Source organism: Fusarium graminearum, chromosome 4 (assembly GCF_000240135.3).
Source record: "Fusarium graminearum PH-1 chromosome 4, whole genome shotgun sequence".
Lineage (NCBI taxonomy): Eukaryota > Fungi > Ascomycota > Sordariomycetes > Hypocreales > Nectriaceae > Fusarium > Fusarium graminearum.
In genome coordinates, this window is record NC_026477.1 from 6785323 (window position 1) to 6805982 (window position 20660).

The following is a 20660-nucleotide window of genomic DNA, read 5'->3' on the forward strand; positions in this document are numbered from 1 at the left end:
GACACGGATTGCGGGCACGAAAATGTCCAGAACGGTTTTGATGGCGTTTGGGTCGATCATATTGGCAGTTGACAGGAGTTTTTAAAGGTTGTACAGTTGGGGATTGATGTCGAAAAGAATTGACACTATAGAAAGGAGATCCGTGAAATATACCAACAGTTAAGAGACTGTATTAATGGCGTATGGGTCTAAAGTCCCTCGCAATCGACTCATATATGTAATTCGTTACTTCAACGAGCGGATATCAACGTTAAATCCCCGCATAACACAGGGCGCTATCCACGGAAAACCATTGATGACAGCGGAGTTGGACCAGCGACACCATGTTGTTAGCCGGGTCCAATAAGATCATGTTCTTCTTCATGGGGTTGAAGCGGACAAAGAAACGTCCGCATACTCCACATCAACCATCAAGAGTGATATAATTCCACAGTTGAGCAAGTTCGAACATATAAATATTGTAATTATTTGAGAAAGACTGATCTGATATCTTTAATCTTCGATCATCAGATCTCACCATGTCTCCATCAGCAGTCGCAGCCAAAAAGACGTACAACATCGCCTCCATCCCAGCTGATGGCATCGGTCCCGAAGTCATATCAGCCGGAATCGAGGCTTTGACTGCTTTGGCCAGTACACTTCAAACATTTAACCTTGACTTCACTCACTATGATTGGAGCTCAGACACTTACAAGAAGACTGGAAAGTACATTCCTGACGGTGGCCTTGATCAGCTGAAGAAGCACGATGCTATCCTCTTTGGCGCCGTAGGGGCTCCTGGTAAGTAACATTTCCCAGCAGAAATATAGTCATACTCACTATTAATAGATGTTCCTGATCATATCTCTCTCTGGGGCCTTCGTCTTGCCATCTGTCAACCCTTCCAGCAATACGCCAACGTTCGTCCCACACGCATCATGCGCGGAACACAATCTCCCCTACGTAACTGCAAGACCGGTGATCTTGACTGGGTCATCATCCGCGAGAACAGCGAAGGCGAATACGCAGGTCAAGGCGGTCGATCGCATCGTGGTCATCCATGGGAGGTGGCTACCGAAGTCTCCATCTTCACACGCCACGCCGTCAACAGGCTTATTCGCTTTGCCTTTGAGATTGCGCAAAAGAGACCGAGGAAGCATTTGACTGTTGTTACAAAGAGCAATGCTCAGCGTAATGGCATGGTGTTGTGGGATGAGGTCGCTGCTGAGGTCGCAAAGGATTTTCCTGATGTGACGGTGGAGAAGATGCTGGTTGATGCTATGACTACCAAGATGGTTCTGAAGCCTGAGAGTATTGATACCATTGTCGCAAGCAACCTAGTAAGTCGATACCCACACTCTAATTGATAGAGTCCCTACTCACAGCTCTACAGCACGCAGATATCCTCTCCGACCTAGCAGCAGCCCTCGCAGGTTCAATCGGCATCGCACCAACAAGCAACCTAGACCCAACCCGCGAGAACCCATCCATGTTCGAGCCCATCCACGGATCAGCCTTTGACATCACTGGTAAAGGCATCGCTAACCCTGTCGCTACATTCTGGACAGCAGCCGAGATGCTCTCTTGGCTCGGTGAGGAGGATGCGTCGGCCAAGTTGATGGAGTGCGTGGAGAATGTGACTGCTTCTGGGGTTCTGACGCAGGATCTTGGTGGTAATGCGACAACCAAACAGGTTACAGATGCGGTTGTAGCAGAGATCGAAAAGCTTGGAAATGGTTCAGATTAATTTATTTTGTTCTAGTTGAACGGTAACTTGTTCTCCTGCCTTATTCTTTGTACACAGTGATCTCCTTGTCTTGTGATATGTATGCTTTGTTCTCTTGACATGTTTGAACAAAGGCAGACAGAGATAGCAACATGGCTGTGTTTCATTCTTCATCTAGCCATCAAAACGTGTATCATTTCCAAGACACAGTTCAATGTAGTCGTAAGTATAAGATTGTCTGGCAACTCTCATTGTAAACTGACTGAACCAAAGAGTAAACATCACCAGTCCTCAATCTCACGAACTAAAACTCAACCACCACGACATTCTCAGATACCACCTTTCAGAATGTGTCACCTCACTATCATCAAATGCAACGAGAAATCTTGCAAGTACCCCTTGCGCGCCCGCATCATCTACTGCAAGAGCGCGCGAGCCGACAAAAGAAACATGATCCCAGACAATTGCACTGAGCGCGAAACAGCGATACAGCAGTTCAAGGACGATGGGAACTTGTACGGATGCCTAGGAAATAAGCTGGATCCTGTCGTTATGCTAGATGACTATTGCTTCCTTCACTTTTCTTGATGAAGTAAGTAGAGGTATAGGCCCATGGGTCTGCTTCTGAGGGTACACAAAATGCAATGTCACGAAAGTAGTACAACACAAAATATAGATAACAATCTTAGATTTAACTTACATAACAAGCGACCATCTTTTTTCTGGCCACGTCCTCCCCTTGACAAACCCTAAGTCAATTTCCCTTTCCAAATCCTCCACTACCGATGCCACTCTCCCCAAGCGACGCTGCACTCCAGGCATAACCTCTTCGCCAAGGAGAAGCTGCATGTCTCCTATTGATAGCCGCCTCTCTCCAAAGTCTCGCTGTATCACTTCCGCGCCTTTCTTGCTCGTTTCTCAGAAATCTGTGCCCCAGAGTAGAGCATCTAATGCTGGCATGGAAGAAGACTTGTCGATAACATCAGCGCTCCATCTCGCTATGTTCTCGAACTGACGCTGAACTCGTTTGGAGTTCCTTTGGCCTTTCGATTGTTGTGGTTGTTGTGGTTGTTGCGTTTGCCTGCTGCGGCCAGCGGTGATACTTGCTGTTTTCTCAAACATGCTCTCGGCCTCTTGGATACGGAGAACTCTTTCTCTCTCTTGATGCTCCCTGTTGGCGGTTTCGGTGTGACGTACTATCAACTCAAACTGTATGTGAACCTCTGAGATTCCTTGTCCTTGATGTTGCGAACGTTGTTGCATGTCTGGGGTTAGGGGTTCTTTAACACCTCCTTGGTTGACTGTTCTTCTTCTCATCTGGTCCAGGTTAGCGACGCCTTGAAGGATGATACATCAATCCACGTACCTGATTCTCGTTTCCTACGCCACCGTCATTGCCCCGTGCATGATGCCGGGCAGAGGGCCGTGCAGTAGCAGTAGGCTGGGCAGGTTGTCGCCTTCTAGCAGGTTGCCGCCAAGCATACTCCAATCGAGCCAATTGTCTGTCTACAGCCTCTGCTCTCTCTCGCAACTCCCTGGACTCATCCAGACGATGAGCCTGGTCGTTTTGCGGCAATAACAGTGGTCGAATCACCCGTCCGAGAGCGTAGGCACTGCTTCTCGGGGTTCTCTCTTTTTCCCCGGGTTTAGGACGCAGCTGTGGAATCTTGAGCGGTTCAGTGTCGCCACCGCCTTGACCTGTCGGAACATCTGTGCGAGGTGGACGGCGGAACTGTGGTGGTTTGACGCCAGGGCGATCCTTCATAGGAACCATCAAATGGAAGTTCTTGTATGGAGGGCAACTGCAGCGCCTACGCTTCACGCCGCAAAGAAAGCAAAATTCACCGCCGCAGGGACAAGTCATGTGGTTGCATGCTTCTGACAGCTGGATCATCCTACCGCAATCGGGGCAGTTTACGGATTTATTGGCGTCCATGGTGGCCCAGACATCTTCCAGTGCATCTCCTTCAGCGCAGGGCCATCCATCGTGGGCTTTTTCACCGCAGTCGACGCAGGTTTTGTAGGGACAGATAGGGCATCGTCCTTTTAGGTCGGGCGGGATAAATGCTGCGCAGTTGCCTTGGTAGCAGTACACTCGATCAGGAATCGGGAGCTTCACTTCCTCTTGCATCTGCCGAAAGAGATGGACCAGAGCAGGGGAGCCTGAGAGCGCGACAGCTCTTTCATCGAATGGCTTACAGCATTTTGGGGGGAATTCCTCCTGGGATCGAAGGCCAATACGGATGATCTGGCGATAACAAGTTACGCAGTAGTTGCAGCCGCAAGGAGCTCTGCCGTGAGCACTTTCGGCACAGGCAATGCAGTCCTCGCCGTTCTCTTTTGGTTCAGGCCCCGAAGGGTCTTCGTTCAAAGCAATCTTCCTTTCTGCGGGGTCCAAAATGATGCGATGGGAGGTTTTTTGGACTACGGCGGTGCCCAGTCGTTCGGCTGCCAACTCTTCTTCCGGGATGAATCGTGAGATCAGAGAAACTTGTTCATCGGCGTCGGCGAGTTCGATAGCGAGTAATATGCGCCTTGCGAGGTCTGGTTCTGAGACCTGGCTCAGATTTTCGTTAGGTTGAAGATCAAAACGAAACAAGAGGTCGATCAAGTCCGGATGGGCAATGCCGATCATGTCTTCGCGGGACAACATGTCGGGCAGATTTTTTAGGGGGGAGGTGTAAATGTCGAAGGTGAAAAGTTTGTGTGGATATTTATGCGCATACAAGGTTTTCTCCAGTTCAGATGATAATGTGAGCTGTTGGACTTCGTAAGAGTTTCCGAGATGGGTATAAAATGCGATAAAGTTCAAGGTGTTTTGGGAAAATCGAAAAGCGCAGGGTGTAGAGAGTTTTTATAAAGTCAGTAAAAAGGGGCGACATTATGGTATAGCTTTCCCAGTTGTAGGTACAAGGTGATTGAACAGTAACAATGGTCGTGAGTCTGGGAATGACTATGAGCTTTTGAGGAACAAAGTCAAAGACTTGTAGTGACATTGTATTCAACAGCCCTCCCCTCCTTATAAACAGTCCATGCTAGACTGAACACAATGGCAATGCATCCCAAGGCTAGGTTTCATTACCTCACGAACAGTTCATGCACGGTCGGTTCATACACACGTGAGATATGATAGGATTAGAATTCGAAGCCAAATAGCAATCAGATTGACAATGCACTGTCCTTTCTGTTACCCAAGAAAATCCATGGCCATGCGCCTTCACCTCGCTTCGCTTGACAATTAGCCGCTGCCCACAGGGTATCCGGGCATCCATTCATCAACGACATAAAGACACTTGACTCCTTGAAAGAATTATAAATCATGATATAAGTCCAAGAGCCAAGAGTGGTATCCTACCCAAATCCCCGGTACCGAACAGTCCCATGACCCCAAGCGGGGGGTGATATGACCCATGTGACATGGGTTAGAAAACAAAGAAACCATATAATATAAAACACATTAACGCGTAAACCCCACAAACTCCACTTCGTCGTGAACTCCATCGCTGATTCCCTATGTGACGTTGAGGGTGAAAGACACGCAATATAGACAAACAAACAATTCGACGGCTCGAAGCCTAGTAGCTGAAGTCAACATTGGCCATTGACATGGCCGGTGGACCTTTGTTCTGGTCATTGTTGTTATTAGGCGATGAACTGTTGTTGTTGCTCTGGCTAACGGTTATGGAAGACGCATCGCCGTCACCCAAAGTTGTATCTGCGCTTGATGCGCTTGTTGTCGTTTGAAGCTCGTGATCAGCTGGAGGTTGAGCGCTTGGCGACCATCCATCATTGAGCATCTGCTGGAAACTCCAGCTCGGTTCGAATGATTTACTGTTCCATGCATGGTTCACACGCTCGTACATTTCGTCGATCTGTTCCAGGCTGATCTTGCTCGTCTCGTACACCATGCACCACACAAAGAAAACGGCCAGAATGCAAAAGGCGCCCCAGATAAAGAAGATTTTTGGACCAAAGGAGGCGTTGCCCGGTCCTGTGCCGACCAAGTAAGGGGCGCAGTAAGCAATGGCAAAGTTGAGAAGCCAGTTTGATGCTGTTGAAACGGACATGGCCTTTGCTCGGACCTTTAGAGGGTAAATTTCAGAAGTGACGACCCAGACCACGGGACCCCAAGATGCAGCGAAAAAGAAAATGTTGATGGCACAAAAGGCGATGAGGATGGTTTGTGACGCCTTCTCATAGCTTTGTCCTGTCGCAGTATCGAATGATGCCATGAGAAGTTGGCAACCAGCCATACCAAGGGCTCCTATCATCAAAAGTCTTCGTCGGCCCCATTTCTCGATGACCAATAGACCTGGTATTGTCGATACAACATTGATAATGTTGATGATAAGTGACTTGGTGTAAGGGCTTTCAACGCCGGCGCCGTCAAAGAACGATGTGCTGTAATACATTATAAAGTTGATACCGGTAAGTTGTTGAAGCATTTGGAGTCCGCATCCAGTAAACATTCGTCGACCAAGATGTGGTGAGCCGATAAAAAGTTGTTTGTAGCTGTCCGGACCTAATGTTAGTTCGTATTGATGGTTGGCAATCATCTCTTGCAATTCATCAACGAGTGCCGGATGGGTGATGTCGAGTCGTCGTAGCCGACTAAGTGATAGGCCGGCGGCTTCATGCAAGCCCTTTTTAACAAGAAAGCGAGGTGTTTCTGGTAGCAGTAATAGACCTCCGGTGAGAATGATGGCTGGGACGATTTGAAGGCCAAGGGGGATGCGGTATGCAGATGAGTTGTTAAGTTTAGAGGCGAGAATGTTGACAATAGAGGCGGCAAGGAGACCAAAGGTTATTGATAATTGATAGGCGCAGACAAGAGTGCCTCTTATCCATTTGGGCGCCATTTCAGACTGATACAATGGGACGAGGACAGAGATGAGACCGACACCTACACCAGCAAAGAATCTGTAGACGGTTAGTTAATGATCTGACCCTCTGACTCAATTTAAGTGGGAATATACCTTCCAACCAGCAACAAGTCAATATTATTAGCAGCAACTTGGAAGATGGCACCGACGCAAAAGATGGCGACGGCCAGAAGTAGAGTCTTGCGACGACCTAGTGAGTCGCCGGTAGGTGCGGCGAGTAGAGCACCAAGGGCAGTGCCAGCACTTAGAATAGCGACAATGATGGATGAGTCTTTTGTGCAAATGTCGACGGCGCCGTTTTCATCGACGCAATTTGTGTGTTTTCCGAACTGTTCCTTGAACTCTGTCATGGCAAGGATACCGTTTATGGCTCTGCAAAGATAGATGGTTAGTGTTTGAGACTGATAAATAATGTGACGCGATGAAGTGATTTGGTTATGGATGAGCGAATGCGGTTCGGGATCCAGTCGGTAGTTCCATCTTGGCGGGTTCACAAATACAGGTCGCTATCGTTTTGATATCGGTATCGTATAATCCCATCTCGCATTTATTCGTAGTATCATAGGTTTTTTGTTGTTTCGACATGATAATGTGGTGATGGTATCGGCGTCATCTTCCGATACACACAAGGTTCGCCGCCGTTGTCGCATCGTCCAAAAGTCAATCGTGAATGACCGTCAAAGCGTCAAAGAAAGTCCCTAAATCCATCTCTTGTCGTCGGTTTCGCAGTTTTCGATATCGCCGTATTTTCCCAGTCGCAATACATCGCATTTCCGGCATCAAAAGATCAAGAAATTGGTGGTCTGTCTTACCCAGTATCGTAGCCGAACAGTAACCCGCCAGAGGCAACGAAGAGACCGACCATGATGGCCGGCGCCGACGAGCCCGCGACATTGTCGGGTTTCTGCCAGCCCATGGCAATGGCCATGGTGTCGGTGTTGAAGTCGTCAATCCAGGGTTCAGAGGTGTCGAGAGCGAAAGGCTCCGAGTCGGCGAGATTTTGGTGGAGGTTGAAGGGGTTGAGAGATCAACGGGGGGACATTGGGCGATTCCGTGTGGGTAATATTGGGATGGCGGATGGCAGATGGCCACTGGACTGGTTGACTCCTGGGGTCTCGCACTGGGTACGGGGTACTTGGGGGGGTAGGCTTTGGTTAAAGTCAATGCTCGGCTCTAGTCGTTAAGAGGAGAAGGGAGAGCACGTGGTACATGGGTAACAGTGAAAAATAAAAGATAAATATGTCAATATCATAAGTTGATACTGAGAGATGCGGATGAATAACGTCGTCTTGTATCTGTAATCTCAAATGTCCAGCTGGGTCAGGTCTAGGTCTAGATCCAAGTCCAGGTCCCAGGTAGAAAAAAAGAAAGACAGAGAGAGGGGCAGGGACAGACCTGAATGCAAATAAAGAGTGTTCCGTCTCCAGACGCAAGAAGCCGAAATGGAAGGGATCATCGCTCTGGGGGTAATGCTAGCCCATTCTTGTACAAGGCCCAAGCATTGGCTCCCTGCCCTGCAGCCACTGGAACCTCGTCAAGCACTTCCAGTGGAGAGCGTGGACTGGCTGAGCTAAGCGAAGTCACAGTGCGCTCCTCGGGCCTCGCTCTCGCTCCCGCTACAGTTGACGATAGGTCCATTGATTTTCCATTCCCTTCCCTTTTGATTGTAGCATTACACAACACCAACACCAAATCTCCCCTTTCACTCCAGGACATTTTATTCTTCTTCACATCGCACAACATTGCGCACGCGTCCCCTTCCAGAAACCCGACGGGGAGACCTCGACTGTCTGAGCGCCACGAATCTGAAACTGAGTCACCTAGACACGGTCCTTGTCTTGTCTTGTGTTAGTGGATTCAGGTCAAGTTAAAGCAGCGTCTAGAAAAAGAATGGCAGGGAAAAAAGTATTCAGCTGTTGGCTAGTTTCATTCCGCGCCCGGTTGACCGTTGCTGCAGTCAAGAAATCAAATGGCGGAGAGTCAACTGCTTCAAGGTAGCAGTGAACGAGAGTAGCCTGGATAACCAACCCTTCATACAACAGGGGAACAAGATTCCGCATCACAATAATAACCTTGCTTTAGCTTCGTCCAGATCTGGTATAATCAAGCCCAAAGCCAGAGTCTGACTCGATACTATTACCATCATCAGATCCATCAACTCAACACATGACAAACACAGTATTCATCAAAACTTCAACTTCCAGATAAACTCAACCACGCCAAGAAGCACAGTCAGAACACTGTACTATGTACGTCGCACGCAGCCATTCAAGACACAACGGTGCCTCCGCCATGCAGCGCTTACCCCGGTCTAGCACCCCTTCCAACGGAACCGCATCCTCTACTGTACCAGCAAGTTTCTATTCGCCATCAGATCATAGCGCAGGTACCCCCAGAGTACGTGCGACTCTGCACAGTATGCACAGTCTCCAGCTCTTCCCCCGCAAGGGTCCAGTCTCGGGTACCGGTACTTGGCGGCCATGATTTGAAGAGCAAGCTCGCGTCGCCAACGACGACCCTTGTGGGTAAGTTCAATATGACAGATAAATGAACATGCCAACTGTCAGGCAAACTGCATATTTCCTCTGACAAAAGTTCATGATGAAGACAATTGAATTCAAGTCTCCCACGTTATAACGTGTTTAACAGGACCAGGAAGCAAGATTTTCTAGTTCTTATTCATGCACGTTCCAAAGTGGCTGGCCTTTATGAGCCTGCCAAAAAAAAAAATAAGAATAAAATGGCCTGATTGATCGACAACAATCAGAGCCCATTTCGCGGGTTCAGCCGCTCCTGTCAGTTCGGAAGCCGAAACAACAGCGGCAGATCAAAGAGTCCTTGATAGAATAGCTACCGTGACTATGACAGTCTGCTTCTATTCGATACATCATCTCCAGAGAGCAAGTTCTCTTCTGGTCATTCATGCTTTCTCCCTCACTTGGCGTCTAGGCAGGCATAAGAAGCCGTGGCTTTTGGTGGCTTGGTCACTCTACATCAGAGGCTACAGATAAATGTGTCCCGAATGGGAAGCTTGCAAATACTGTCACATCCAACTCAAAGGATTCAGACGAAACAATGTGACCTAGGTACTTGTCGTAATACTGGCAATTGTCCCAGGGTCAAGTTGATATCTATCTTGTAGCGTTAGCAACATGGCAATAGACTCTTCTATTTCATTATCTCACCAAAAACAATATGTTCTCCATCAATTTATAGCTTCACATCCCTTCATCATAGACAAGTCAGGTACATTCATCGTCTAACACGTGCTCGGCGTAACTTTTTGCGGGGTGCAGCAAGAAAGTACGGGGAACAAGGATCAAAGACCGCAAGGCCGAACGCCCCCTTGGCAAACAAAAAAGTGTCAGAAATGCCGCGCTGATCATCTCAGACGGCTGTCATTCACGTGGATCAATTAATCGCAGCAGGTCAGATTCTATCTCGTGCGCGTATAGTAATTGACACGATTACCTACATTCGGATGAGCGGATACGAGCTTAGATATCTGACTCAAGTACTGAGATCAGCTACGAGATTTACCCTAGACTTCAAGTTAAACTACCTGCATAGCTGCAGTACGGAACTTCAAAAACCAGTTTAATTTGAGCGGTTGGACATATCAACTGAGCTAATTATCAAAGTAGCTGGTTTCAGCAGCTAGTCTCAGTTTGTGCTCATCATGATCGAGGGCGTTTCAAGCAACTTGAGGTTCAACAACTGATGAACAAAAGTCTGATCTCACTGATGATATCTTGACATTGCAACGCTTCACCCGTGGATCCTACACAAATACTTGACCAAATGCAACGTTTTCTCAGGGCCGCGTGGTAGTGTAACGAAAAACTCTCTCAAGACGACACAAACTCTCCCTTCCCATCTTGATCGTCAGGCACAATCACAAAAAGCCCATTCAAAAATAAGAACCGTCGTCATACATGTGCTATACCAAGCCACTCCGTTGATCAACGACAAGCCGCAAACTATACAAACTGATCACAGAGTTTTAGAGACGATAGGGGTAATTCGTGTAAATGGTAGTGTAAATATCTTCCATAAATAAATTGTATAAACTAGATTGCAACCAAGCTGCATGCATCCCGCCTATCGATACAATACAAAAAAAGTTCCTGGACGCCTAATTTGCCAAAAATCCCTTTTTCGGCCATGAGGATTAACTCGCACAAAAACACACAACAACTGTAAAAAGTTCATGTCGGCTTGTTCTTTTGTTTGCCGCGTCACCGTCGTTACATCAAGTGTCTCCACATAACCTCTAAGGCTCGAGAGTAACCTCCTGGCCCTTGACGCGGCCGATGACCTGCTGAGGCGCGTACTTGGGGATGACCTCGTCGTCGTGCAACATCTCAAACTCTTCGGTCGCGTCGCGGCCCATGAAGTTGAGGATGGCCTGCACGCCGCCGGGGTGCTCCTCGAGCCAGTCGCTCAGGTCCAGGACGACACCCTTGACGACGACCCAGACGTTGTCCTTGGTGTTGTGCTCGGCGATCTCCTCCATGGTGTACTCCTTCTCGGGCACCTTGAAGGCCTTGGGGTCGTTGGGCTTAGCAGCCTTGGCACCGTCCTCCTTGACGGGGTTGGGACCGGCGGCAACGCTGGCGTGCTCGTCGACCTTTGAAGGAGCTCCGGAACCGGAAGCGGCGCCGGGGGCACCCCAAGAGACAGTCACCTGGTTGGGGATTGAAGGGTCGAGGTGCAGAGAAATTTGACCAACACGCTCAGCGGCGCTGCCGGCACCACCCTTAAGAGCGTTCTGGAAGAGGTAGTTGCTGGCAGTGTCACCAGCAACGCGACCGTAGACGACACAGCCAAGAAGAGAAGAGCCACCAAGACGGTTAGCACCGTGGACACCACCGGCCAACTCACCACAGGCGTAGAGACCCTCAAAGGGCTGCTTCTCCTGGTTGAGGACCTGAGCCTTGTCGTTGATCTCAATACCACCCATGGTGAAGTGGAGAACGGGCTCCATGACGGCAACGTGGAAGTCATCGTCAACGTTGACAGGCAGGTTGTGGAAGAACTTCTTGCCCCAAGGGTCCTTCTGCTTGCCGTCGGCAATATCGTTGTAGGTAGAGAAGGTCTTCTGGAGGTGCTCAGGGGTGCAGCCAATCTCCTTGGCAAGCTCCTTGCCGGTCATCTTCTTCATGAGACCACGGCCAGAGTAGTGGCGGGTGTGGAAGTCAAGGACCTTGGAGGCCTTGGAGTTGAGGATAAGCCGGATGGGGAACTTGTTCTTCTTCTTCTCCTCCCACATCATGCCGGAGACGTAGTCACGGTGACCAAGCTCATCACAGAATCGGTCACCATCGGCGTTGAGCAGGAGACCACCCTCACCACGGAGAGCCTCGGCAGCGAGGAACTTCCACTTGGAGCCGGGGTCCTTGGGGTCGACGAGACCTGTGGGGTGGACCTGGACCTTGTCCATATCGATACCATTACCACCGATGGCCATGACCATCTTCTGACCGTCACCAGTGGCGTGTGTGCCGTTTGTGGTGGCAAGGCCGTAGGTATCGGGACGGTGCTTCTTGAGCAGAGAAGAGTCGGAGAAATCAGCGGCGTAGCCACCAGTAGCGAGGACGACGGGACCATCGATGGAGACGATCTCACCGTTGTGCTCGTACTTGACACCAGTGACCTTGTTGCCCTCCTTGTTGAGCTCGGTGACACGAGCCTTCTTGACAATCTCGACGCGGCCGGGCTCGCTCTCGGCAAGCTCCTCGAGGCGCTGCATCAGGGCGTAGGTGATGGCCATACCGGGGAACTTGGCATCGTGTCCTCGGTGGGTTCGGGGCTGGGAGTGTCCACTATATCGATTATTAGCAGACTGTCTTTGACACTGGATCAATAGCGAATTGAACATACCCAAGACGAGAGACGAGAGTGAGATCGAGGTTGAACTCATCCTGAAGCCACTCGACGGCAGCAGCGGACTTGTAGGTAAGGACCTTGATGAGGTCGGGACGGGCCTTGTCACGGGCAGACTTGAGGGTGTCGTCGTAGAACTGCTTGACGCTGTCGGGAATGCCAGTGTCGACTTGCGTTCTTGTGAGAGCACCGTTGATACCGGAAGTAGCCTTGGTAGAGTTTCCACCAAAGAAGCCTGCGCATGTCAGCTGAGTTGCGCGCATTGAGACCGAACTCAGGCGCTCAAATGCGCTGAGGGCTGTCGGTTCGGTTCGGAGACTTACCCTGCTTGTCAAGGACAACGACGTTGCCGCCAGCCAGGTAGATGGTGTGCGCAGCAGAAAGACCAGAGACTGAAGATGCGTGTTAGCATGGGATGATTCGATCGCGTGCAGCGACTTTGAGCATGATTGTCAACTTACGGCCACCGCCTACGACAATCACTCTAGGAGCCATTGTTGTGTATTGTTATGTGGAGGGTATACGAGGAAGTAAGAGAATGATTCAAGACACAGCAGATTAGACTCCCACGCCAATGGAGAATAATACAAAAAAGAGGGAGATGGAGATTGGAGGTGAAAGTGTTGATGAAGGAATTAAGAAAACAAATCCAAAAAAGAAAAGGTCGGGGAAGGGAAGAGAGGATCGAGGACAAGTCTTATTTAGTCGATGCGATCCATGCGACTCGACTCGACTGGACGCCCACAAGGCCGAGGGGCAAGATCCTTGGCCTAAGGCGCAGAAGCCGAGGTCGAACCATGACCATCCCCATGATGACCTAGCGAGCGAGCGAGCGCGTGCAATCCAACCTGTTCCATTCCTGGTTTCGAGAGTTCAACAACAAAGGGTCGATCGTAAGAACTAGATACTTTTATTAAAGCTAATAATCTACCAAAAGTCATTTTGATTTATACATTTGAGCTGTACATCTACTTTATTGCCACTTTAAGCTGTTATGAAGCCGTTTTTATTGTTTTGATCATGTCTGTCGCGAACAAATACTTGCGGGGAGTAGCAAACAACAGGCGCAAATCAGATGTTGGCCTTTTCTCAGCAGGTCCAGTCCAGGATTGCTCCCCGGAAGCGGCTCTCATACCCACTGAGACTTAGCGTCCACCCGCCTGTATCCACCCCCGCTACGGGCTTCAAATATTTGGGGATTGGGGGGGATGCTTGGATGGAATATTGGTATTGCATTGCATGGCATGGCATCATGTTGTTCCTCAGTTGGGTTAGGGAGGGAACATGAGCTGATGTCCATGTTGACGAGCTGAACAACAGTTATCCAGTTACTTTGACAGAAAACCCTCCAATATCGCAATCCTCGCCGCAAGCTACGCCGAAACACCACCCGCTTTACCCCCGGCGACCGGGCAACCCACCGACTATGGCCTCTGATGTGCCGAGGTCTCCGCTACTCGAGATGAACGTTCGTGTGGGGGAAGCTAAGGAGTAATTCTTGACTTGGCAGCATCACAGTTCCTGTTTCTGGATTCCATTGAACAGGGTGATGTTGTCTTGTAATGGTAGCACGAGGTATTGACCAGGCGTTTTACTATACATTTTGTTATAGCTAATACTCTGACAATAACACGAGCATGTGAGAAAGCCTTCTCCTCACTTTCTCTCGTCTTGGATACCCTCCAAAACCACCAATCATACCTTCCTTCTCCAATCCCCACACAGCCGGACTTGTGACCGACCGCCTCGGTCTAGTAACCGGACTGTCAATGGCTAAATGAGAATGCTTCTCGAGGTATACACGTGATATAAAGTCGTAGTATTCCCAGACGTAAAGAGAGAACAAAGTGCCGTCCGGTTTTCACATGTTTCTCTCAGTAAGCACATGAATCGCTGCACCTCTGATCATCCTACTCCATGACGCCTATGCCCTCTGGAGCATGCCGCCATTTTCCCCACGTTCATGACTAAGGTGCAGAAAACATACATTCTCCAAGAGGCTTGTGACAGTCAGATCTGGTCAGCTGGACTCTTTTTTCTTTTCCAGGGCTTACTATTCGTCTTTTCCGCACCAGATTTGAGCAAAAAAAGCACGTGAAAGTCTGCCTCCTGGTTTCACTTCAGTCTTTGCCGCTGAAGCGAGACACTGCACTTTTGAGTTTTCCCCGGATTTCTAGTACACGTGCATCATCTGACCCCGGAATACGCCACTTCTTACTGCTTTGTTTTCTCCAGACCCTCGGCCATTCTCACTTGAACTCTGGGGATAGCGCTGACTCATCCGGGACTTTCACATGTGAATGCTCATAGATGTGAATGTAACTTCATTTTCGAATAGCCTAAAAGTCCAATGAATAGCATAGACTGACTTACCAAGTCCGTCTCTTGTTCATCTAGCGGTCAATCTTGCCAATATCCCAAGGTCGAGATATAAAGTTACAACGTCGTTGTTATGTTCGAAGTGAGTGCAAACTAAAAGTGAAGTCATGGACAAGTTTGGCGCGCCATAGTAGACTCGAGCACCGGATAGTCAACTCTTCCAAAGCAATTGCTACGCAATCGACCCAAAGCCTGACACAGACTACAGTGTTGCCAGATAACACTGCCAGGGCTTATTCGACGTCTATTGAAGTCCCTTCTGTAATGGAGATAGTTCACCCCTAGTTGACTTGACAAGTCGAGGAGGCTAAAGGTTCGTACTCTATTTAAAGACATAGTCTGGACATGCGCAGAACCCGTACCTCGATGGAAAGATTTGCTCAAAGTCAAGCCCATCCCTTTCGAGTTGTCCGGAAGACAATCCATCTTGACTCGGCATGTTTGCTCATTCGTACTTTGCCACCTTTTTTGCAAGCATGGGACTGAGTTCATCGACCTTGACTTGATGCTTCGCACAGCGCCATTCTACCAGAAACCTCTAAAGTGAAATGACGCCCGTCTTTCCAGACAAATGGATTTATACTTCTTTTGTGTATCGCAATTACAACATATAGCACACTGCATGCGACGACTCATTATCCTTGATTCACTTCAACATCATGTTATCTGATTGGTTCTCTCAGACCCCACCTCCACATGATTTCTTCATCACGTCCCTCCCCTAATGACGTACATTCTTCAATATCACTTCACTCCTACATCTCCACCTAGTAAAACACCATGCAACCTCTCATCGCCCTAACAGCCCTAATAAGCCTCGCAATATCCTCCCAAGTCCCTCTCAACGGCCATCTCCCTATAATGCCCTCCTCCGACTCCCCCTCAGTCCAACCCTCCGTCGCCCTCGGCGACATCCTGGGTTCCAACCGCGGCCTCACGTCCTTCTCCTCCTTTGCGCGCATGCAACCGTCCACCGATACGCGCCTCTCCGATCTGTCCACCAACACCACCGTTCTCGCGCCGCTGAATTCGGCTGTTGATGCGCTTCCGCGCAAGCCGTGGGAGCAACCTGCTGATTACGATTCGTTTGGCGCAGATGCGTACGAGGGTGATGGTGGACAGGATCGAGCAAAGGAGAACATGAGGCGCTTCGTGGAAGCGCATCTCGTGCCAGCTAGTCCGTGGGAGAAGGAGGAAAAGATCAAGACGTTGGGCGGTAAGGAGGTTTGGTGGGTCGTCAAGGATGGGAGCAAGGTTATCATGCCTGATGAGGTCGAGGTTGAGCGTGTGGCCAGCCAAGTTGGTAACGGAGAGCTTGTAAGTTGGTTGTCATCAATATGGAGGGGAATGCTAATTTGGTCACAGTGGATTCTTAAAGGGGTTTTGAACTACGCTTAGATTTATGGCAATGTTCATGATTGCAACACACGAGTAATGATAGATTAATGATTATTGTACAGTCTGGCACTAGGCTAGATACTACAGATACAGGCTACACGGGCCTCCTTAAATAACAGCGGAATACAGATAATGGAATTAGATTTCAAGACAATACCACAGCTCAATCTGAAGCTGGTTCACTTAGTATATTGATTAGGTCAACATATTCGTCGCCGGTATCATCTAACCATACTCCCGATAAAAAAAAACACCACCCACACAAAAACAATTAACAAATCACAAGACCCATAACAAACTCCCTCCATCTTTTCTTCATGCAGTGTGTTCGAAACATACCAGTCCAATACATGATTCTACTTGCACACCGCGAGATTTCAGGGCTGCGAGCCCAAAAGGACGAAGAGGAGAAAACAGGCATGATTGCCCCACAAACAAGAGACTGAGGCCATATACGGACACTGACTAAATTGCTGACGTTTCATGATTGGCATACAGAGGCCAGCCTATGATGCCCTGTCGGTTGAAGCGTATAACGAAAAGTACTTTTGTATGGAGTAGAAGATGAGGGGCAGGGCTATCATTCGACCCTGAGCCTCTTTGCATCTGACTCCTCGGAAGCGTCACTCTGGGTTGTGGCTCCTAGCTCGGGAGTCTTTCGTTTCGTAGCAGTAGAATGATTTGAAACACTCAAGTTTTGTGACGAAGTTCCATTGGCGTTTGGTGTAGGGTCCTTCAGTTCCTTCAAAATACTGGAATTTGCATTTGGCGTCGTGTTCAAGGTATCATCTCGGAGGAAACTAGGCCCAGAACCGACAACTGGGGTTGCAAAGTTCAGCGGACTAGGCAGCGTGTTACTGTCACCTCCCCGGAAGTTCCAGTCCGGATAGAAGCTACTTGGACTCGGCAGGAGTTCATTTGTCAAGAAACGTGATGGCAAGGCAGAGACAGGAGTTTCACCATTCACATTCTGCTGAGGAGGCGGCCGGGCAAAGGGATTCGGAGGACCAGTAGCACCTGCGGACAATATCGCTGATGCAGAGGGAGACGGAGGAGGAAGCACGAGCGACGACTGCGAGTTGTGCCGTTGGGGCACCTGTGTAGTGGTTTCGGCAGGATTTCGCGGAGAGTTTGATTCGGCAGTTCGCGCGCTACCACTGCCTTCTGACCCGCCATCCGGAATCTGCACCGTTAAACGGGGACCACGCGGCCGGGCTCCACCAGGACCACCAGGAAGCTTTGCACTGTTTGAACGTGAAGGCGGAGTTGGTGCTGATTCTGGTATCGACGACAAGGACCCCGTTCTCTTTGAATCAGTTTGCGTGCTGGCGCGCTGGGGCATGTGAGGTGACGATTTGGACGCGTCAGCGGCCCGGTTCAATGCAGCCACATCTACCGACTGAGAACGGTTTGCGGCATTGGCGGCATTCGCAGCGGCAGCGGCCGCAGCGGATTCTGATTTGCCGGATTCCGTGAAAGATGCGAGATGTTGCGATAAGATGGACCGGTTCTCTTCGATGGGGGTAAAGATACTGTGCGATTTCCTTTGAGGCAACTTTTTGATAGCGCTGTCCGTATTCAGTAAAGGCGGTTGAGGGCGTTCTTGTGGTTCAGTCTTGATTTCTACAGGAGGAGGCGGCGGGGGTGGAAGATCTTGCAGGCGACGTTCAGGCTGAGGCGGCGGCGGGGACATTTGTGAATAGGTCGAAGTGGGATGTTGTTGTTGGTTCGGCTGAGGTGACGGGGTAGGACGTGCGGGGGCTTGGATTCCTTGAGATGGCGGCTGCGAACTGTAAGCTGGAGGCATTGGCGAAGGCATGGGCGATCTGCGATCCTCCATATACGGTCCTGGTTGATGTGGCTGATGCTGTTGATGTTGCGGCTGATGCTGTTGATGTTGCGGCTGGTGCTGTGGATGTTGTTGGTGCTGTGGCATAGGAGGGGGCTGCTGGTGGTAGCCATATTGCGGATGAGGAGCATGTTGAGGAAGCAGACCAGAAGGTGGATGAGGCGAGTTGTAGATCGGAGGAGTAGCCATGTAGTTCATTGCAGGATGTTGAGGACCAGGCGGAGGTGGAGGTTGAACCATACCGGGACCCATTCGGCGCATGTCGTTTCGTGATGTCGGTCGCGAGCCGATTGACGGCTGTGGAGTGTGTGTTCGCTGAACAGGGTGTCCGGGATGTGCTTGGAAAGGACCGCCGCCGTTGCCTATAGGTGGCGAAGCTGAAGGTGTTTGATGTCGGATCTGAGGAAATGGAGGTTGGTGTTGGCCATAGGGATGAGGAGGCATCATTTGATTCTCCACCACCTCGGACCCATGAGGAGGAGTACCGTCGCCTTCCTCTTCATCATCGTCGTCGTTGCCCCCGTTAAAGTCTGCGGGACCTTTGTGTTCACTTGGGCCACCATGCTAGTATCTGTTAGCACTCTATGCGGGATCTAGCCGCGCTTTGGCCCAATCTCCTGATTTCGAGATGCGCCAGGCACTATGCAAAGTGGACTCACATATTGATATCGGTGGATAAGTTCTCTCATATCCGCTGACGAATATTCGTAGAGCTTCTTGTTGTTACCAAAGATGAAGACGGCGACATCTACGGAGCAGAGGACGGAAAGCTCGTGAGCCTTCTTGAAAAGACCACCCTTTCGCTTCAAAAAGGTGCTGTGTGCGCCAGTTAGTCGCGAATCTTCCTGATATCTGGGACCAGATGTTTGATGACGACCCGGGTATTACTTACACAGAGCGATTTCTGTCATCTTTGATCGCCTTGATCTCAATCTTTCTTCGTCCCATGTTGAACGGTTGTGTGTCTCAAGTTGGAGAAATGTGTCGCGTTTCCACGCGGGGAAGCCAAACGGTCGCGGCCAAAAGGACGACGAAATAACCGTCAGAGACGCCAAGCAGTGGAGTAGAGTGGGAATTGAAACGGGTCGCGGAGATCGTCGCAAAAGAAAGGAGTCGACGACAGGTGATGGTAAGACAAGTCGGACGGTTGGGAGGTGCTCGAGTCGAAAGCGCGGTTGTGGTCGTAATCGTAAGCGAGAACAAAGAATAGTTAAACGGCGTGCGTGGAGTGGATTCTGCCAGTAGAGTCGCTCGAAGAGGACGAAAAACGTCAAGCAAACGCTCGATGGGTAAATCCGAGAGTAAGAGGAGCAGGTTGGGGGTGAGATGACGGAAGCGGCTTTCGCGGTGACCGTGGCAAGGTAGTTTGAAGAATAAAAAAAGAGTGGGAGCGGAAGAGGATTTGACGACAGAAGCAAAAAGGTGGTTTGGTTTCCTTGGATCTGGGACAAGCCGAGACCTTCAAAGATGCGAGGAGAGAGGACCTCGAGGTCGTTGCAGATCTTTGTAGCTTTGTGGTCAGCAACTGGTGGAGGGGTACCTGTTGCAGTAGCGCGTTGACGGTATCTCTCTAAGCTTGGCCTTTTGGGCTTTTTGGTGGTAATTGGTACCCTTTTTAGCCCTGAGGAGAGATGAGGGTGAAGAACAGGCTGAGTGACGCAGACATGCGAGTCGCGTAAATCATGAGATTCGTTGTGCGAAAAGCAGATGCTCGTTCCAAAAAGCCGTTGCGACAAGTGAGTAAGTACTAAGCTTCAAAGATACTTTGCGCGACACGCGACGCGGAGCAAAGGTAGTAGTAGTAGATTGATGTCAGTTGAAGTCAAAGGGTGATGACGATCTGGCGCTTGCGCTTGCGCTTGGAGTCGCAATTAAGGAGAAAAAAGCAGACAATTAACCCCAAAAAGTTGAGTTCATCAGAGACAAGGACGATCAGATAGAAGGTCGATTGGGATGGGGCTGAATCTGGCTGGCGTCTGTGAGTGGGATGGGGGATTGATGGGCTTTTTCTAATAATAGCCCAACGGATCGTGTTCACTCTAAATGTACTCGTGCGTGATGGAGAAAAGGGACTTGGGACGGGAAAACGGGAGAGAAAAAAAGAAATGGAAGCAAGCATGGAAACTCGCAGCACCTCCTTGCTTAGCTAAGTCGCGTGTGATTGGCTGCCTCTGACCGTCGTCACCGTCGTGGTGGGTTTGGTGGGCCAGGCTACGGCACTCGAAGCCCTGGAACAGTCCCCTAAAAAAGACGCCAACGTTGGGGAAACAGGAGAGTCAAGGCCTAATGCGGGCAGTTATCAAACCAACCACCTACTTTTTAGGAACAACATGAACACACTTTCTTGTCATACCACTTTACTTTTCTCCCTTGCTTAATGCAGTGCAGTTGATGATGTAGCTGTGCAGTATGATCTCAGCTTCTCGATAAAATTAAATCACGAGTCGAAGAAACTCTCTTTGTATGTCTGACAAGGTACCCTCAAGTCGCAAGCGACCTCGAATGAAAGAAGATCAAGGCTAAAGCGCAACACAAATCATGAAACAACAAGCCCAGGGCA

The 20660-nt window shown here is 49.7% G+C and overlaps 7 protein-coding genes across 7 annotated transcripts; 3 read left to right on the forward strand and 4 right to left on the reverse strand.

Moving 5' to 3' along the window:
• Positions 1-518: 518 nt before the first annotated feature.
• On the forward strand, positions 519-1726 carry FGSG_09344 (uncharacterized protein; the record flags this gene model as incomplete). The annotated part of the gene is made up of 3 exons (XM_011330103.1): positions 519-780; positions 829-1319; positions 1373-1726. The coding sequence occupies 3 exons, from the start codon at positions 519-521 to the stop codon at positions 1724-1726; spliced, it is 1107 nt and encodes a 368-aa protein (XP_011328405.1).
• An 897-nt stretch (positions 1727-2623) lies between these two features.
• On the reverse strand, positions 2624-4358 carry FGSG_09343 (uncharacterized protein; the record flags this gene model as incomplete). The annotated part of the gene is made up of 2 exons (XM_011330104.1): positions 2624-2914; positions 3072-4358. The coding sequence occupies 2 exons, from the start codon at positions 4356-4358 to the stop codon at positions 2624-2626; spliced, it is 1578 nt and encodes a 525-aa protein (XP_011328406.1).
• Positions 4359-4826: 468 nt separating this feature from the next.
• On the reverse strand, positions 4827-7516 carry FGSG_09342 (uncharacterized protein; the record flags this gene model as incomplete). Its single annotated transcript, XM_011330105.1, has 3 exons — positions 4827-6625; positions 6682-6960; positions 7401-7516. 3 exons carry the CDS (start codon positions 7514-7516, stop codon positions 5281-5283), a joined length of 1740 nt encoding a protein of 579 aa, XP_011328407.1. The 3' UTR covers positions 4827-5280.
• A 471-nt stretch (positions 7517-7987) lies between these two features.
• FGSG_13563 (uncharacterized protein) lies at positions 7988-9260 on the forward strand (the record flags this gene model as incomplete). The annotated part of the gene is given in 5 exon segments (XM_011330106.1): positions 7988-8435; positions 8793-8837; positions 8853-8985; positions 9022-9113; positions 9238-9260. 5 exon segments carry the CDS (start codon positions 7988-7990, stop codon positions 9258-9260), a joined length of 741 nt encoding a protein of 246 aa, XP_011328408.1.
• A 1347-nt stretch (positions 9261-10607) lies between these two features.
• Positions 10608-13092, reverse strand: FGSG_09341 (uncharacterized protein). The gene is made up of 4 exons (XM_011330107.1): positions 12936-13092; positions 12798-12866; positions 12472-12709; positions 10608-12413 (listed from the first exon to the last, which is right to left on the reverse strand). The coding sequence occupies exons 1-4, from the start codon at positions 12967-12969 to the stop codon at positions 10862-10864; spliced, it is 1893 nt and encodes a 630-aa protein (XP_011328409.1). The 5' UTR covers positions 12970-13092; the 3' UTR covers positions 10608-10861.
• A 2528-nt stretch (positions 13093-15620) lies between these two features.
• Positions 15621-16343, forward strand: FGSG_09340 (FAS1 domain-containing protein precursor). Its single transcript, XM_011330108.1, has 2 exons — positions 15621-16170; positions 16219-16343. The coding sequence occupies exons 1-2, from the start codon at positions 15634-15636 to the stop codon at positions 16249-16251; spliced, it is 570 nt and encodes a 189-aa protein (XP_011328410.1). The 5' UTR covers positions 15621-15633; the 3' UTR covers positions 16252-16343.
• Positions 16344-16397: 54 nt separating this feature from the next.
• FGSG_09339 (uncharacterized protein) lies at positions 16398-19048 on the reverse strand (the record flags this gene model as incomplete). The annotated part of the gene is made up of 3 exons (XM_011330109.1): positions 16398-18664; positions 18760-18916; positions 18993-19048. 3 exons carry the CDS (start codon positions 19046-19048, stop codon positions 16832-16834), a joined length of 2046 nt encoding a protein of 681 aa, XP_011328411.1. The 3' UTR covers positions 16398-16831.
• Positions 19049-20660: the final 1612 nt, after the last annotated feature.